The sequence below is a fragment of the Nymphaea colorata genome, chromosome 9 (assembly GCF_008831285.2).
Source record: "Nymphaea colorata isolate Beijing-Zhang1983 chromosome 9, ASM883128v2, whole genome shotgun sequence".
NCBI classification, from domain to species: Eukaryota; Viridiplantae; Streptophyta; class Magnoliopsida; order Nymphaeales; family Nymphaeaceae; genus Nymphaea; species Nymphaea colorata.
Window position 1 is genome coordinate 20,212,100 of NC_045146.1, and position 17,927 is coordinate 20,230,026.

General features: G+C 40.3%; 3 protein-coding genes across 5 annotated transcripts; 1 reads left to right on the forward strand and 2 right to left on the reverse strand.

The window, feature by feature from the left end:
- Nucleotides 1-287: 287 nt before the first annotated feature.
- LOC116261301 (uncharacterized) lies at nt 288-3,697 on the reverse strand. Its single transcript, XM_031639997.2, has 5 exons — nt 3,375-3,697; nt 3,200-3,264; nt 2,100-2,344; nt 1,056-1,182; nt 288-942 (listed from the first exon to the last, which is right to left on the reverse strand). Exons 1-5 carry the CDS (start codon nt 3,610-3,612, stop codon nt 796-798), a joined length of 822 nt encoding a protein of 273 aa, XP_031495857.1. The 5' UTR covers nt 3,613-3,697; the 3' UTR covers nt 288-795.
- Nucleotides 3,698-4,289: 592 nt separating this feature from the next.
- On the forward strand, nt 4,290-7,951 carry LOC116261300 (cytochrome P450 76T24-like). The gene is made up of 2 exons (XM_031639996.2): nt 4,290-5,251; nt 7,055-7,951. Exons 1-2 carry the CDS (start codon nt 4,379-4,381, stop codon nt 7,658-7,660), a joined length of 1,479 nt encoding a protein of 492 aa, XP_031495856.1. The 5' UTR covers nt 4,290-4,378; the 3' UTR covers nt 7,661-7,951.
- Nucleotides 7,952-9,561: 1,610 nt separating this feature from the next.
- Nucleotides 9,562-15,971, reverse strand: LOC116261302 (peptidyl-prolyl cis-trans isomerase CYP18-1). 3 transcript variants are annotated; one of them, XM_031640001.2, is made up of 7 exons: nt 15,620-15,971; nt 15,257-15,406; nt 14,439-14,556; nt 13,634-13,708; nt 12,494-12,655; nt 12,038-12,196; nt 9,562-10,613 (listed from the first exon to the last, which is right to left on the reverse strand). In XM_031640001.2, exons 3-7 carry the CDS (start codon nt 14,439-14,441, stop codon nt 10,530-10,532), a joined length of 483 nt encoding a protein of 160 aa, XP_031495861.1. In that variant the 5' UTR covers nt 14,442-14,556; nt 15,257-15,406; nt 15,620-15,971; the 3' UTR covers nt 9,562-10,529. The 3 variants fall into 3 exon arrangements, with proteins under 3 accessions (XP_031495861.1, XP_031495860.1, XP_031495858.1); XM_031640000.2 differs by having other exon boundaries at nt 15,257-15,454; XM_031639998.2 differs by lacking the exon at nt 15,257-15,406.
- Between the last annotated feature and the right edge of the window lie 1,956 nt (nt 15,972-17,927).

Genomic DNA, 17,927 nt, shown 5'->3' on the forward strand with positions numbered 1-17,927 from the left:
CATCTAAACAAACTGTGCTTCTTTCTTTTTCATTTCCCTCCCTCGCCTTCCATCCAAACAAGCTGTTCATCTGCCGATGCCTCAAGAGGAAGGGTGGAGTCGTGGAACGGTCGTTAATAGGAATTCAAGCTTAAGGAAAGACTTGAGATCGTCCCTGTCATGGTGGACCACTGGGCCTCACCCGCTCGTTGAGCACCTCCTTTAACCGGAAAATCATGATTAATCGACAAAGCCACAAGTTCTCCAGCAAAATACGGTGAGATTGATACCAACCAGGGAAAAAAATATAGGTCTAAATCATCCATGAATTGCTATGAGATCATTAATAAATGGGTATCACAAAAACAAAGATGAATTGGACGAACGCTGTTTACTGTGTTCCACAAAATCACTAACTTGGAACCTTGTCGTTGCAAAATTGCACGCAGGAGGAGAAGCATCTCCTGCATATCGAGTAACAGCCCACACCTCCTTGCTCCCCTTACCGTCTAGCCTGAAACACAGGTCAAACGACCACAAAGTACAGGTACCTGTACCCTCTGTTCACTTGTACCATTACACTACCGTAGGTTCTAAGGGAAAAAAAAGGAAGACCTAGGACTGCGTAGGTTCTATCTGTTGTTCGCTGAAAAAAAAGCGCCAAACTAGGTTAAGCCCGGAGAGTTACGAGACAGAACAGCAAACCTTTGAGGTTTGCATAATCAAACTCACGTTTCCTAGGACATTCCTCGCAATCATCAGCCAGCATCGGCCAGGTATGGCGCAGAATTACATGGAAACTTACTGAATCTCCCACTAATCAAGAACTCCAGAAGGAACGACTGCAGACATGGGAGGAAGATGGATTCCAGGTCTTGACTCCCATTTTCTTTGTTTTCTGAAAGCCTCTATGGCTTGCAACCGAAGCCTTTCACGCGAGGCACTTGAATGTGCCTTGGGGACCTGAAACAATCATAACTTGTCTGTCACAACGATATTATCAGACTAATTTGAATACATCTTTCCTGTTCTTGACTGGAGAGATGAAAGCCGTCAGGGAAAGAAAGAGGACTTACTTTCGGAAGTGTTAACTTTGGCGGCGCTTCGACAACTTCCCCAAACTTGATTTCCTCTCTTTCGCAGAACTCTGGAGTATGGTCACTTTTACACCTTTTGTGTTTTTTTTTCCTCTCTTCCAAAAACCTGCAAATAAAAGACAAATTTCAGACAAATCTTTCAGAGCAAAAACCATGTCAATGAAGATAGCGGTGACTTTCTAGCTAAAAAAAAAAAAACGGTCCAAGTGGTTTTGTCCGAATAAAAGACATTTTTAGGTGATCCATTTGGTCCTACACATCATCCGACATGTACCTTCTTTCGGACTCTTGGCGATTCCAATCATATACAGTGAAACCAACCGGCAATAAATTGATAAGTGATTTTGAGATCATGCAACATTTTCTTCTTATAAACATCTTCAAGCATAAGTCATCCAAAAATTCAATACGCATGTACCAGTATATCTACCAAAATATTGCATAGTCTACCACAAACCAGTGTCTTCCAGTCTCAAAATTCGTGGAAAGAAGGTTGCAGTTCTCATACGAAAACAGAGAAGCCACTACCCGATGAAATGGGCAGTAGCTATACTTAGTCAATCAGTCAGCGAGAAAGTAGAGTGCCCAGTATATGATCTCACAGTTGGTATTATTACACTTGTTTGAAACTACACGGGAGAGCTAATGGTCAGTCTATCGTATCAATATATCAGGCAATGAACTGAAAAGAGTAATAAAGCACAGGTGATGGGTGATGCACCGCCCTTAAACGAGAAATGTATTAATGATGCGGGGCACAACCCATTGAAGCAAAACGGTTGCACAAAAAAATCAGGATTTCTAATCTGTGAACTGCATGGACTGCTAGAAGATGCTAGACAGCTCAGTTCCTACAGCCTACAGGCAATCTGTTCTATTATTAGTGGTGAGTTCCTAAGTGTGCGCAACCACAACATAATATGAAAGCAACTGACCAGCGTAAGATTAAACAGATAATCTGAGCCTATAAGGAAAAAGAAAACATAGTCAAACACATATATAAGAGGAAACAGAACTGTTTACATCTTTCTACGAGCTCGTTTGCTCACGCTACCAGAAGCCAAATCCTGGGCTTCATTTGAGAAGCGAAGGTCAACAACTTCTCTTTTTTTCCTCTTTGCCTTGTTATCATCATGTCCACCCTTCCGCTTGACATCTACCTCCCCACCTGGAGCAGTAGGCGATGGGGCAACTCTAACCGGTCTATCCTCTGAATCAACCACAAGAGATTTATTCATGTCATTGCCATTCAACTTCTTTTTTGCTCCCTGCACATTAAAGTGCAATTCTTACTTAGAAACAGAGACGATTCCCAACCTATATATCCAATCCCACGTAAGATGAACCTTGTTGAGGGAAGACATGCCTAAAAGGCTAACATAACTACTAAAGAACAGGGAGATGGGAAGAAAAAATTTCAGAAAACTGCAGCCAAACTGTAACAGACATTCAATGTGGCCTGAAAAGGGAAAACAAAAACCCAATTGTTAGGCCCCTCAAGGGATGATCAAAAGTAATTTATGAAATCATAACTTCATATATAAGCCAAGCATCTTGCTAGAAGCAAACCAAAATCTAACTGCGATGAAATTCTCAACCAAAATCAACCAAATGGTTGAACCGAAACAAGCAACAAGCAAGAACCTCCACAAGCAATAGGAACGAATAGTATTTCGAAACCAGAAACCTGCTTCCAAGTTATGAGTAAGTTCAAAGAACGATCATGCTAGACTTGTTCAACAATCAACAGTTCCATCATAGGGCTCTTCGTTGTGAAGATGAATACAGAGAAGAGGAAAAATTCTGCGAGAAAACAGTTGCTAATGACTATGCATCAAGAAGAGTAGATGCTGGACAAAGAAAACTTACCCGTGGAACTAAAGACCAATCGAACAAAAAAGCAATAGAAGTACGCAAAAGATTGAGGAACCACCAAAGCGACCAAAAACAATCAGAGCAAATCATCCAGTAACGAGGTAAAATCTATTCATGAGACTCAATCAGGCGCGACAGGCTAGAGGGAAAACGACCAGAGCAAATAACGAGGTAGAATCCCACTAACTGAGTCAACTAGGCGCAAGACAAGAGAGAGAGGGGAGTTGGTTTGCCAAGAGAACACCCACTTTCGCATCTAACTCGTTCTTCTTCACAACATCGCGTTTGGGATCGTCCCTCTTCCTAAAGCCACCTGCAGAAGGATTGCAAGTAAAAGGTTTAAGAAACTCCATAACTTGGGGGTATTCGTTTTGGTGGGGGGGGGGGGGAGAGAGAGAGAGAGAGAGAGAGAGAGAGAGAGACCTTCGCGATTCTCATGGGCACTCCTCAACTGCATGATTTTCCGAAGCTTAGAAGGCAAGGCATCGATCTGAGAAGCGGATGGAGGCGGGGGAAGACGGGTGTCTCCTCCATGGGCGGCTCTGTAGTTCTTCTCCCTACGCCTTTTGCCCTTCCCACCCATGCCGCCTGCCCGATGCTCGTTCTCGCAGTCGCGGCGGCAAATTTGGCCAACCCTCGGCTCGGCCACATTCAGCATCATGTATGTAGTACCGGAGTCAATCCACGGTTCGTTGGCGGTGACCGAACCCAACCCAACCGGTGGGTGCCACGCGACGCGAGGGGTTCGACCTCGGCTCCGCTGCTGAGGCCCTCATCCCTTTATTGCCAAAATTTGGTTATGTATAGGAGAAAAACAAAACGTAAGAGGATGCACTCTAGCTGCCAGATAGAGTGTCCAAGGTTGCTAAGTGATATCTATGGCTGGGTTGCAATGAATCAAGCATATAGGGTGCACTTGATTATCTTGGATATTAGATATGAGGTTGGATTTTTCCATGACATCCAAAGTTTAGCAAATTGTGGATCTCTGATTCGAGAATTTCAAAATCCGAAAGCAAGATGACTACCCGGGATCTCCCTTGGATCACTCAAAATGTGTGATCCAATGAAGATTTTTCTTATACCTAACATTTGCTTTAGTATGAAAGAACTTAATTCTACTTCCAAGGGATGTAATCCTCTTTTAGTACCTACCAAAGCACTTTTCGAAGCATGATCTCCCTTTCTCCATCCCACTGCACTGTTTTGCAGTTCATTCATGCAATACATTATCAAAATGTCCCTCGTTTCTTTTTTCGTGTATATGAGTTGCGTGCACCCACCGGCTCACGCTGCTCCAGGTGGCTCTGCCAGATTCGTGGCGGACAACAGTCTACCACATCTCTTCCATTACACAAAGAAGTCTTTATAACTCTCTTTACCTCCATTCCATTCCATGCCACAGTGCGAGAAACACAAACCTTGCCATGGCCGTAGACATTTGCTTCTTTGCTTTGGCAGCGTGTATCTGTGCCTACTTTCTCTTCCCTAGAAAACCGACGAACCTTCCACCGGGCCCGACGGGCTTACCCATCATCGGCTCGCTGCTGCATCTCGGCCGCAAGCCCAACGAATCGCTCTTCGAGCTTTCTCGAAGGTATGGGCCCATAATGTGCTTGCGCCTTGGCTCAAGAACGACCATCGTGGTCTCCACGGCGATGGCGGCAGAAGAGGTTCTGCAGAAGCATGATCAAGCTTTCGCCGGCCGAACCGTCGTCGACGCAGTGAGGACACCCGGCCACGTCGAGGGGTCGCTTGTGTGGAACCAACAAGGACCCAAGTGGCGAGAGTTGAGACGGATATGCAACATGGAGATGTTTGCATCCAGGAGACTGGAGGCGTCGAGGGGTCTGCGAGAGCAGAAGATGCGCGTCCTCATCGACCACATCGGAGCCGCATGTGCCGAGGGGCGGCCAGTTGACATCGGCAAGTGCGCCTTCACTACGACCCTGAACTTGGTCTCCAACTCCATATTCTCGCAAGATGTGGTGGACCTGGGGTCGGAGTCGGCCGGAGAGTTTAAGAGCTTGGTGTGGGACATCCTAGAAGCGGCTGGGACTCCCAACCTCGCCGACTACTTCCCGGCGCTGAGAGTGGTCGATCCGCAGGGCCTACGACGCAGAATAACTGTCAGCTTTCAGCGACTCCATGCCTTCTTTGAGGAGATGATCGACAGGCGGTTGGAGTCCTATGCTGCGAAAGGGCAGAAGAAGGACCAAGATTTCCTCGATGCCCTTCTTCAGCATGTGACACATTCAGCTGGAAAGCTCACTGTGAATGATTTCAAGCCTTTGTTGGTGGTATGGTTTCTCCATTCTTCCGCGATTTTAATTCCATCGACCTTCATCTCTCTCTCTCTCTACATGTATATCTTCTGTTTCAATTCTGTCAACAATCAATCCTACTTGAGCCATTAGATCCAATTTCCTTGGTGGTTTAACTAAAACATCATCATCATCATTCATCCGGCCAATAACATGTAAAACTATCTTTTTATGCTGGTAACTTGTCTTTCTAAAATGTTAAAGCTGGAGTGAGCATACAACGAATTAGGTTAAACCGCATAGTAGACCACACACGATGATCCTGTTGTTACTAAACCCCCCATATATGCAATAAATTGTGTTGAGTAATTTTCAAAACACTATTGGTTTTGGAAAGGGATCAACAGAACATGCTTGTTTCTGTATTGCGTTTTCCATAAAATTTCGTGAATTAGATAAGTTTTTTTTTTTTTTTTTATTGAAGTCGACGAAGGGCCCCATAATTTATTGCCACGGAATGGGTCGAGATCTAGAAGTTGTGGGACGGTTCCTGTCATTATAGGCAATGAAGTCATCACCGTGTCCTTGGGAGCTACTTTAATTTAGTCGGTAAACCATGAGTAGCCAGCCGGCAACGATATAGGTCCAAGTCGTCGGTTTTCCTGAAGTTCCATAGTTGCAAAGTGATTTAAATATAAGAGCTTCGTGGTGGTCGGTCTAGTTTCAACCATTCGCCCGATCGGCTAAAAACCTGCCCACGATTCGGTTCAGCGCGATTTTCGATTCTGATCTGGAATCGGATCGAATCGCCGTTTGAAGAAAAAACAAAAGAAAGAAAGACAAAGGATAAAAGAGAGAGAGGAGGAAACCGACGACGTCCCTTTATGTCTCTCTTTTCCTTTCCTTTCCTTTTATGAGTAAACGCAAATTTCCCTTTTTTCCCTCCCTCTCGAAAAAGAATGCTTAAGACAAGGAAGTTCATTTAATGATGCGTCGGTAACATGACAAAATACTTTTCAAACCGACAAAAGTAGGTCTTTAAAATTATATTTTTAGTAAAAGATTTTCTTCTTTTCCAAGTCGAACGAGTCACGGAGCCATCGATCCGAGCTGATTCACTGGTTTTGCCGGTTTTGGTAACATGCATGCATGTCATTCAGTCAGTGATGTGTTAATAAGAAATTCTTTTGCATATACTTTCAAAACCAAAAGAAAGTTTTTAAAATTTTATTCTTAGTAAACCTGTTTTTTCAAAATTTTCTTCTTTAAAACCCGTCAAAATAAAAGAGTGCTTTCAAAAAAGAAGTACTGCATGTAATGAGAAATCAATAGAGCTTTTACATTATGATAGCATGTAATGATGTGTCAGTAAGAAATTATTTTTGTACAAATACTTTCAAAACGACAAAAGAAAGCTTTTAAAAGTTCATTTCTAGTAAATGTTTAAACGGCTCCAAATTTTTCTTCTTTTGAAAACCGCCAAAATAAAATAAAAGACTTAACTTGGACGAGTCAATAAGTGACCCGATTGGCTCTACTGATCCGAGCCCCGATCTAAGGGTTTATCAACTACGGTTTCAAAACGCTGCCGATCTTTTTCATTTCATTTGTTGGGTAGATTCAAAGGTGTTGTTGAGTCTAGGGGTGCAAATTAATGTGTCAGAGATGCTCAAACTAAGCTACAACTCAAATCTGAAAATGATATCGTTGGATTGACGTTAAATCCAAAAAAGTACTTAAGATCAACAGCAGCCGAAGTTAGCCCTGAAGATGCTGCGTTTATTACGGCCAAAAAAAAAAAAAAAAAAATCACTGGCTTGCATTTTTTTGGATACGCAGGACATGTTTGTAGCGGGGAGCGATACGAGCTCAGTCACAGTGGAGTGGGCGATGGCCGAATTGATGAAGCACCCAGAAAAAATGGCCGTGGCTCGATCAGAAATATTAGACGCTATCACCTGCAAGGGCCGCACCGTGGAAGAGTCGGATATCCCGAACCTCCCTTACCTGCAGGCGGTGGTGAAAGAGACGCTGAGACTGCACCCACCGGTTCCTCTGCTCATACCACACAGAGCGGATGAAGAAGTGGAGGTGGGCGGCTTTACCATACCCAAACACGCGCAGGTGCTGGTTAATGAATGGGGCATCTGCAGAGATTCTGGGTCGTGGGACGACCCCAATGCGTTCCTTCCAGACAGATTTCTGGCGTCGGACATAAATTTCAAGGGTCAACATTTCCAGTTCATTCCTTTTGGAGCCGGAAGGAGGATTTGCCCGGGCCTGCCGTTGGCCTTCCGCATGATTCACCTCATGCTGGCCTCTCTCCTTTACCACTTTTCTTGGAGGCTTCCTGATGGTATAGAACCGGACCAACTGGACATGGGTGACAAGTTCGGGGTTACCTTGCAGAAGGCAATACCTCTAACCCTCATTCCCTCCTTGTAGTTGCAGGCCTTCGTCTCTTCCTTTGGTCTCAGCGGTCGTTTAATAACTCTCCAATGAGACCGAAGAGACAGGAAGCCATGTTCACCACACCATTGAACCACTGTCGTCTCTATCTTGTCAATGGTGTTTTATGTCCTACTTGCAGTTGTAGGAACACAACACTCTGTCCTTTATTTTCTGTCTTTATTTTGCATCCATTTGCTCTGTCTCTCCTGTCCATTTCCTCTCGTGTTTGCTTTCTATTTTGTCAGTTCCCTCTATTGTTATCTATTTTGTCTCTCTTATTCATTATGTTCAGTGTTGTTTCCATTTTATCTAGCTATTACCTAGAATATCCTAATACCACAAGTATATATATATATATATATATATATATATATATATATTAAACTTCGCATTGGTTCCTGTAGAACGGAATTGCTTTCCTACAGAATTAGTCAAGTTAGTAGTTTCGGATATCAGAGCTTCTAACAGTGAACAGCTCGATGCTTGTTCTTTCTGTTTGTGATCGTCATGGTCAAATATGATTGTCATGTCAACTACAGCTTGACGATACTTTCCATCTTTTTTCTGTTTGTGATTGTCAAGGTGTAATTTGATACACTGTTGTTAACTCCAGCTTTGCCCCTAAAAAATGTAAAGCCAACCACTGGATGCATTCGATTGCGAATATTATGTTCTAGAAAATTCAATAGACCATTTGCGTCGAGGAGAACAAATGGTGAAGCAATGTCTCTCATAATTCAATTGTGACAAACATGAAATCTTGTGAAAGATATCAAGGGTCTCGAATTACAAAAATTTTGCTATGATAAATCGAATTCCTACTCCATTTTCCACCCAGAATATCTGATTTGTTGTGGGTGTTAATGCTCACACTTCACCTGCAAGAAAAGCTTTTCCTGTTCTTTGAAGTAAAGGGACTGACATTTGTTAATCATGCAACAACCATCAGCTTTGGGTTTCTGCCCTCGGCCTCCACTTAAAGTTAGCGTCATTTGCGAACAGTCACTGGTACGCCAATGTTTGATCTCAAGTGGAGAGCTTTCCTTCGCTGCCTCACATGATGAAGAAAAATGATTTGTTGACCCACACAGAAAGAACATAAGCGAACTTCTTCCCTCAAGTGTCGCAGCAGATATGGATGCAGAGGTTTAAAAAAACAAAAAACAAAAAATTGGATGTCCAAGTCACATTTTACGAACCGAGAAAACTGCAACTATTAATCTTAAAACCTTTGTAACGTTTAATCTACACAAGATTTTCATAATCTTCTGAATATATAGTTGGAACTTAATGAAGTAGATGATGAACCAGTAGATCATTCCAAAGCTTCTTAATTAGTGCCTTAAAACATGACGAACCACCACCGATGAAAACTTTGATGACCATATCAGTTATTATTTTACATGAAAACTTTTGCCCTCTGAACATAAATCAAACGGAGCATATATATACTATATTTGGTCCAAGGGAAGATCCTTAGGGATAAGTCCCGAACCTTTATTGTCAAAAACTATTGTACAAGACCAATTTAGGATGCATAAAAGAAAAACCCATGAGACTCAAGTCTCCTAGGCAAAACCGATGTAGGCACAGCACCTATCATCTGGAAACAAACCAAAAACAAAACCTGGTGAAGGAACTACAAAACTTGGTCCAAATTGCTATCCATCAATAGATTACAAGCTTTTAGCATTGGCTCTCTATACAGAATTCTGATTTTATGGCAGGGCTTACTAGAGACAATTCCCGCGTAAAATGCCTCTATAAGAAAAACTAGAACCTGAATTCTAACAAATATGACACCAAGAGAACTGGGATATCACTCTTCTTATCAAGCATTCAATAAGGAGGAAACTCAAAAGTCAACGTTTACTGGATTTATTGATGCAGCGAAATTTCAGAAAGGAATGTGAAAGCATAAGAAATAAAAAGGATGTCTTATACAGTATACACCCCTACCATTTTTTATGCACAGACAATAAAGTAAAAATGGAGAGGCATACATTCCACCTGTTAAATTGGATAAAAGAAAGCATCAAACGTTTTTCATCATCTTTGAAAAATATGCAAATATGAAGATTCCTCAAGCATCCAGGCATTTCCATTCTCGCCAAAGCCAGTAGTTAATGAGAATTTTCTACATGCACATAAGCAAACTCCCTACTTCAGTACCTTTATTTCTTCAGAGTCATTCGATAAAATTGGAACGACATTTCAGTACCTTCGGATGAAGTGAAAACATCTTTTCAGAGCAAAGCAAAGGAACAGCGATGCTGGGAAGCCATTTTTTATCACCTTTGAAAAATGTGCAAGTATGAAGATTCCCGAAGCATCCAGGAGTTTCAATATTTCCATTCTCACCGAAGCAATAGTGAATGAGAATTTCCTACATGCACATAAGCAATCTCCTTTTTACCTACATTAGTACCTTTGTCTCTTCGGAGACATCCAATAAAATTGGAACGATACTTCAGTACCTTTGGATGAAATGAAAACATTTTTCAGAGCAAAGCAAAGGAACAGCATGCTGAGAAGCCATTTTTTGTCATTTTTGAAAAATATGTAAATATGAAGATTCCCAAAGAATCCAAGAGTTTTAACATTTCCATTCTCGCCAGAGCCAATAGTGAATGAGAATTTCCTACATGCACATAAGCAAACACCCTTTCCTACTTCAGTACCTTTGTCTTTTCAGAGATGTCCGATAAAATTGGAACGATACTCCAGTACCTTCGGACGAAGTGAAAACATCTTTTCAGAGCAAAGCAATGGAACAGCGATGCTGGGAAGCTAGGCCGCCTTTCTTTTTTAAAACAAATTTGACCATCGAGAAAAAACGGGGACTGCATTGTTTACTTTCAAACTAGCCAGCAAGAGGATTTGCATGGATGGTCACACGGTTCAACCTAATCTCTGCAAGAGGTCGATCCAAGTGGCCGGTCTGGGTCTGCATAAAATAACAAAAGAACAATAAGAGCAGTTGGAGAGTGTTATAATATTAAGAGAAGTGCAAGTACTACTATGCTCTAACTAAGTTTTTGACCTTCTTTTGAGTGCTGATAAGCACGACTGTTATGCTTGAATATAGACAGACAATCATAAACAGTAACGTGAACTAGTGGTACTCACACTCAGGGAACTGTCAAAGGATCAAACATGTATGGAAAACATTAGAACCAGATTCAGAAGTGCTGAACTGAAGAAAGTTTATAAAAGATTCTAGAAAACTTTCACATGTATGTTTGTTTTTTTAATATTTTACTTGTAGAAACCACCCCAGACTGAGAGACTTTGTCGCTAGCCTAGGGCATAAGACCCCGAAGACCAATGTTGTATGATACGTACAATACGGAGCCGATACGTACGATACGTATCTTTTACAAAATACGATACGATACACACCCCGTATCATACGATGCGGACTGATTTAAAAAAATGGAGGCTGGAACCCCTCTTTTCGAGTTTTTTTATAAAAACTCGGCCCTTCTTCATTTTTAACCTAGAGATTGTTCCGCCGTGGAAGGAAATTATCGATTTCCATCGTTAAATCATTGATTTTCAAAATGAAATCATCGATTAAACCATGGATTTGTGCGTGGGTGGCTGATTCTCGTTGGGAAAAAAGAGGTTTTTTTAAATCGTGAAAATGAAAATGAAGAAGAAGATGGAGATGAGGATGAGAATGAATATGATGAAGACTATGAATGAGAGTCGAGAGTGCTTTCATTTTATATGTATTGACATTGAACATTTTCACAATTTCATGATCTTCTTGAGATGTAATACATAACATCTAAAACTTGTTTTTTGATGTGGTATCTCATATACTTATGGACCTTATGACTTATAAATCTGTGTTTTTTTATGAAAACATATTATTCTTGTTTGTTACTGTTTTTTTATGAATTTTTTTCCTATTTCTTCTGATTTATTAAAAAAAACGATACGATTACGATACGTTACGATATTTTACGATACAGCATATCTTAAAGCCAGACCGATACGCCTTACGATACGCTTTTTACAACATTGCCGAAGACCATTCCTCTGTATTCTGGTACATGTCAGCTTTCATAACAGTCACCGCTGAGATTTTACCAGCCACTGACCAACCAGTTGCACCACCCCTCTGGACTTTAACATGGATGCTTGTTTTGCTGATAATCAGTATTGGAGTTTGGACCAAAGCCCAAATTATGTCTAACCTTAACTAATAAATTGGAAAACTTTCTCTATCACACCCAACAGAAAAATGCAGATCTGTTTGGATTTCAGATTGAATTCTGATCTATCAACATCGCAAACTCAAACTAAGGGGCTAAAAACCATCAACTTCTACCTATAAAGGTCTTGATACAGATTTCCAGTTACCTTTTCCATGAGATCAAGAACCTCAAACCCATGAATCACTCGACCAAAGATTGTGTACAAGCCATTTAAGTGGGGCTGCTTTGCGTAAGTGATAAAAAACTGACTGCCGTTGGTATTGGGCCCACTATTAGCCATTGACAGTATTCCCCTGGCATTATGCTAAAAAACCAGCAAGAGAGTCAGGATTAGTCTCAGCAGCTAGTTGCTTCATGTTCATATAACAACAGATATGCATGCTCTTACTATGCACATGCCTGTACAAGTAAGAAAAATTATGATAAGATCCTCAAGGCAGACACAGATGATCAGGTTATGTGGGCAAACCCCAATCAAGAAATAGCACATGGGACTAAGATTAACTTTGTGCAGTTTCTACTCAATGATTCCAAAATTCTTGAACTGGCAAAAGAATGGCTATCAGTAAGATGAAACATCAATTAAGAACCAGAGATTTACCTTAAGTGATTCTCGTATTTCATCATTGAACTTTTTTCCCCAAATGCTGGTTCCTCCCTTTCCAGTTCCTGTAGGGTCCCCACCTTGAATCATAAACCCCTTGATGTTGCGATGGAATATTGTCCCGTCATAATAACCACTGGCACAAAGTGCTAGGAAGTTCTGCTTTGAATTACGAGAACATGAAACTGTCAATGTGAATGGCACCTTAATATAAAAGAAATAGAATAAGGAGTTCCCAACTCTCTATGTCCAGAATCCACAGAAAGAACTACAAGGTTTAAAGAGCTAATGCCCTGGCTTATACCCATTTTGTACCTGATACTTTATTTCAGTTTCCAATCTTCCTAGGTATCAAATAAAGAGCTGGCAATGCATTGACCTCACTCAAACAAAATACAGGAAGTACTTAAGTTTAGCAAAGTTCATATTTGCCACTAAAACACATGATTGCTTTTTAAACACAAGGTGAGGATAATGAACAAGTTTTGAGGAATCCATAGTCGTTGGGTTAACCACTAAAGCACAAGACTAGGGATTCAGTGCAGTCTTTAATGCTGGTGGCAGCACCCTCATTGTGGCAACATAACCAAGGTACTTTCTAAGAGCCTAAGTCTAAATGGTGGGCAGGTGGAGGACGTCTTAACAATTAAAAAATTGCATCAAAAGGTACTAGTTCTACAGTGCTCCACTTCTTGCTTTAATACATAACAGCTTGCATATATGCTTTTATATTCACAGATGCAAAATAGTTGTGAATGGTGACAAATAGACCAAGATTTTAGTGTTTGAGTTAGCAGAATGTCTACATCAGCCAAGCATTATAATATGACTCAGAGAAGGTGTGATAAAGTCCCTTTGTTACACGCGAAAGTAACATGGAACCATGTTGCTTTCTTATCCCATGATTGGCAACATGAATCTCATTTTGAAGACTACAGGTAACAGAGCTGTTCCATCGGACACATGAAAATGCAATAAGCGAGGACACCATACCCTTTTTTCAGTTATAAATACAAAAATAAAGTTAATAAACCAAATTTTGATGGAACAATAGATTAAAAGATGAGAGCATCATAAATCAGAAAGCAGATCACATAATCAGATACTGGAAGACCAGGGAAAGGCAAAAGCACACACCTCGGCTGTTTTAGGAACCTCATCACAGAAGATTTCACATTTAATATCTCCTAAATTTGTGTGCAAGGTGACTGCCTGCAATAGATCAGATATAGACTATAAATATAAATTCAAAAAAAAAACATGCACCTGTGCACATGCATACACACTTTTAGGTACCGAACCAACACAACTGATAGTGTTATACAATTTAAACTACCATCATCCACATAAATTATGATCTTAGACCAAATAATTAGTGTGCTAGAAATGATAAAAAAATTTGTTGTGTAAATTACTGATGTAAAACATGTCAGTAAACCCAAAATTTGGGGGTAAGATAAAAAAGAAAAGTATACAACCGTCTGATGGAATTTATGGAAATTATAATTCTACAGCTTTATGCTTTTCTCTGTACCATGATCTCATAATCTCCATGATGCAAATGTTCGCCACATATTTAACATTTTTTCCTCACATTCACATATATGGAAATTATGGTACTAATAAACGTATATCATTATTCAATAAAAAAACTCTGCAACCCCCACCCTGACATCTGTTCCATATTGCATATTATACTCTGTAGATGTGATCTGCAAGGTCTGTTAGTCGGGAAAGGTTTCTTGGTGATATGACTATTACATATGAGCATGAATTAAATGGCTTAAAGTTTACTGTTGCAAAACTGATGACTAACAAAATTACGTTATTAAGTTATCCAGGTTTTGGTCCTCTGCAAATATACTGATATACATGGTTGTGTGTGAGTGTGTGTGTGTGTGTGTGTGTGTGTGAGAGAGAGAGAGAGAGAGAGGCCCTTAACCATCCGAAAGGGGCAAAATTATCCTTCTGAGACTGTCAAGGACTCAGGCTTCCTTTTCTTGCCAGTAGGGCTTGTGAAGACCAGATTTTCTTGCCTGACAAATGCACCTTCGAGTTGCCTGGAATGGATTAGAGTAACTTAAAACATGCTACAGAATTATGAATTCGATTGGCACATAAAAATGTTTGTAACGAGCATCAAGAATAACAAACAGGTGAGAGTCGAACAACTATGGAACAAATGCCTGACCCTGTGTGTGACTGAAAACGTTAAAACATAAAAACATGGATCGTTGACTTATAATTAATTGGTTCCCAGACTCCCAGTATTGTACTGTTGAAAAAAGAAAACCCAGGACATCATGACATCAGTGTTCACACTTAAAAATCACGTGTCAATTTCAAATAACTTCGACCCTAACAATTAGCAATGCCATAGTAACACAAAGGCTGAGACGTCGACAACACTCCATGCTACAATAATAAACATGCTATCATGTAAATGGTTGCAAATAGTTTTAGTAACCAGAAAGATACAAAGATTCCAGCAAAACCAATCCATCTACATCCCACCCTTTTTTCATGCGACCTCCCAACCCAAACTTTCATGCCATGAGACACTAACGAAATATGAACAGAACACACCAAAACCTCTTATCCTCAGCTACCTTTGTCTTGCATGATAGGTCTAGACAAAATTGACGACATTTTAACAGTTACATAATCCAGATACCGAAAAAGAAGTTACTTCCTCCAAAAATTGTATTAGTGGACTCACAATTTTGAGCAAACAGAATTCAAAAGAGAAAGATGAGAAACCTGTTTATGTACTTTGTCCCGCCAATCAACTACAGTAATGAATCGTGATGCTTATTCCAGTGCCGATTGGAACAAGATTGCCCTAGTGTTTCAATTGCAATGTTATTTTAGCTTCCCCCGGGTAAACTCAATCAAGTGTTTCATGAAGGCCTGGCCGCGTGATCAATCAAATACACACTCATCCCCAAGGTAGAAAGCCTAGAACAGGAAAACGAGAAAAGAAGAACCGTGGCAATAACTTTCTTTTTCCGCAGCAGGGGAAAAGGAAAACGAGATACCGGACTTTTGCAATGAAAATCAACCACCGTGAACGGAGGGACGGATGCCCTTTCCACCATGCAGAGAGAGAGAGAGAGAGAGTACCAAGTGGTAGGAACAGAGGCGACGAGCGACAGTGACTCTGTGAGATTGAGGAGGTAGGGTTCCCTTCCTTTCCCGCGAAAAACATTCCAGAGAGGTCGATGGCGGCGCTAATGCTTTTCTCTCTCGTGAAAATTACGCTTAGCGGGCAAATAAGCTCCCCGCACTGAATCAGGATTCCCTTTTCAATCGCCAATTGAGCGGAAACGTGCGGCTTTCTTGCAAAAACGAGAAACGTTGATGGGAAAGTGGCAGAGGCAAACGGGCCCTAAAAAGGAGGTATTTCCGTAATGTCCGGGAGGAGGGAAGGAAAGAAAGGAAAGTAGGGAACAAGAAAGCCAACCAAGAGGAAATTTTTTCCCAGACTCCTGTTTGTGCTAAGATACACGCAACGAACCGTAAAATAATGTTATGAAATCTTGGTTTTGGTTTTGCATCGAAAAGCTTGAAATTTGAGGCGTGCCTCTCATGCGCATAATCTTTTAATTTAATTGTTAATTAGCTTTTTATTAATTGCATTTGGCCAATTTTCTATGGGCCGCCAAATAGATGAATGCTTGTCAAGGTGTGCCCAACTCCATCTTATCATCAGGGAAAAGAAAACTTTGTTTAGACAAGTTGATCTGGGGAAGGAAGAGATAAGCAAATTGAACTGGGTTCTCACAGAAATTGGGTTCAGAGAAGAGGGCATCTGGGAGCAACAAGAGCTCCCCCTTAAGAAGACTTGGCCTCAAAGCAGTTCAATGGCCGTAGTATATGCCTTCTAATGAAAACTAAGACGCTTCTCAAAACTTGCCTACCAAAACAAGGTAAGCTGGAGTTTGTGGGTTTATTTGGAAGATCAGGTTATAAATTTTAACGAGCGCGTCCGATGCACATATAATCTGTAAATTTATTGGGACTGGACTTTTGGGTTTTAGATCTCGTAACTTTCGGGGGCCGTTTGATGGCCTGAAAATCAGGAATTGAAAATATATTTCTGAAAATATATTTCTTAGAAAAATAGAATGGAAAAAATCTTTTTGATTCTCATTTTGATGTGTGTGTAATGACTGAAAAATATATTTTTAGAAATATATTTGTGCGTTTGATGATAAAGAAACATATTTCTTGATTTCCAGAAATATATTTCTTAGTTTCATATAAAAAACATATTTCCAGATTTTCTAGAAGAAAAAGATTGATGTAGCATAAATCTTCAAAAGCAAGGAAAGATAGATGACGTCCATACAAATCGTAATCTCAATTTATACAAGATGTTGAACAAGATCATTGTGTTATTCCAGGACAAAAATTCCTGGTGAGTGAACTATTTCATACTATTAACCAAACCAGAAATACAGATGCAGCAAAGTTTATCCATTTACCAGACCAGAAATACAGATGCAGCAAAGTTTATCCATTTACCAGACCAGAAATACAGATGCAACAAAGTCTATCTAGACCAAACCACAACCATTCAAAAAGTATGCATCCCCAAAAAACAAATAAAATGTAACTTTCATAATGTCTATCATTTTAAACAAAAAGGTTCTTCCAAAATATGGTGATTATACTTCCTCATATATTTCCCTTGAACGACACTCGAACATGACATAATACTTATGTCAGGGCTTCAACTTCGATTACCTATGAACATAAATATAAACATCAGCTCTTATTCTACATACAATAACTAACAAAAGTAAAACATAAACAAAATAAACATATGAATAACTAATCATCAACACAATGATATTATTCAAGGGACATTTAAACAAAATTAATATTTGGGCAGCCATTCACTCTTGAGAAATTGAGCACATTTACTATGATATCCTCTCTTATTTTATCAAGCAACATCAGTGCAAAGAAAGGAGTACAGTGATATCAATGCTCCTAAAGCAATCGAAAGACGCAAATTTCAACAAGAGGACAGACATCTTTCTTTGTTGCTCTAACAGAAAGGTCTAAATCGACAGGAAGAGCACGTCATGTTGGTCTCCTCTCTCTCTCTGCTTCGGGCATCTACCATAATGGGACCAACGAAAGAAGAGATATCTGACCAGAGTGGAAGGCGTAGATCATTGGGGTTGTGCAGTAGAGAACGACACCAGGTAGAAGCAATTTTTTGTCAGCCGAACGTGTCAACCTCAAACATGAGGTTCAACGGGTTTGGTTGTCACTAAATAAGGACGTTTTGATGCAGAGATGCTAGAGTCTCCTCCATTATGCAAAAGAAAAATGACCACAAATATAACGTCAATCTTTTCGACCGAAAAGGATCAGCCCTCTTATTATTGAATTAAACTGAGTCATAGACAATCCTTCG

What these genes read in the sequence shown, in the direction of transcription:
- LOC116261301 (XM_031639997.2), bottom strand. Translation starts at nt 3,612, where the DNA reads ATGATGCTGAATGTGGCCGAGCCGAGGGTTGGCCAAATTTGCCGCCGC. An exon ending in AAACGAGCTCGTAGAAAGAT is followed by an intron (nt 1,183 to 2,099) that starts GTAAACAGTTCT and finishes TTTTATTTGCAG; the next exon opens with GTTTTTGGAAGAGAGGAAAA. An exon ending in CAAAGTTAACACTTCCGAAA is followed by an intron (nt 943 to 1,055) that starts GTAAGTCCTCTT and finishes TGATTGTTTCAG; the next exon opens with GTCCCCAAGGCACATTCAAG.
- LOC116261300 (XM_031639996.2), top strand. Translation starts at nt 4,379, where the DNA reads ATGGCCGTAGACATTTGCTTCTTTGCTTTGGCAGCGTGTATCTGTGCC. An exon ending in ATTTCAAGCCTTTGTTGGTG is followed by an intron (nt 5,252 to 7,054) that starts GTATGGTTTCTC and finishes TTGGATACGCAG; the next exon opens with GACATGTTTGTAGCGGGGAG.
- LOC116261302 (XM_031639998.2), bottom strand. An exon ending in AAATACGAGAATCACTTAAG is followed by an intron (nt 12,197 to 12,493) that starts GTAAATCTCTGG and finishes CTGGTTTTTTAG; the next exon opens with CATAATGCCAGGGGAATACT. An exon ending in TTCTTGATCTCATGGAAAAG is followed by an intron (nt 10,614 to 12,037) that starts GTAACTGGAAAT and finishes TATTTTATGCAG; the next exon opens with ACCCAGACCGGCCACTTGGA.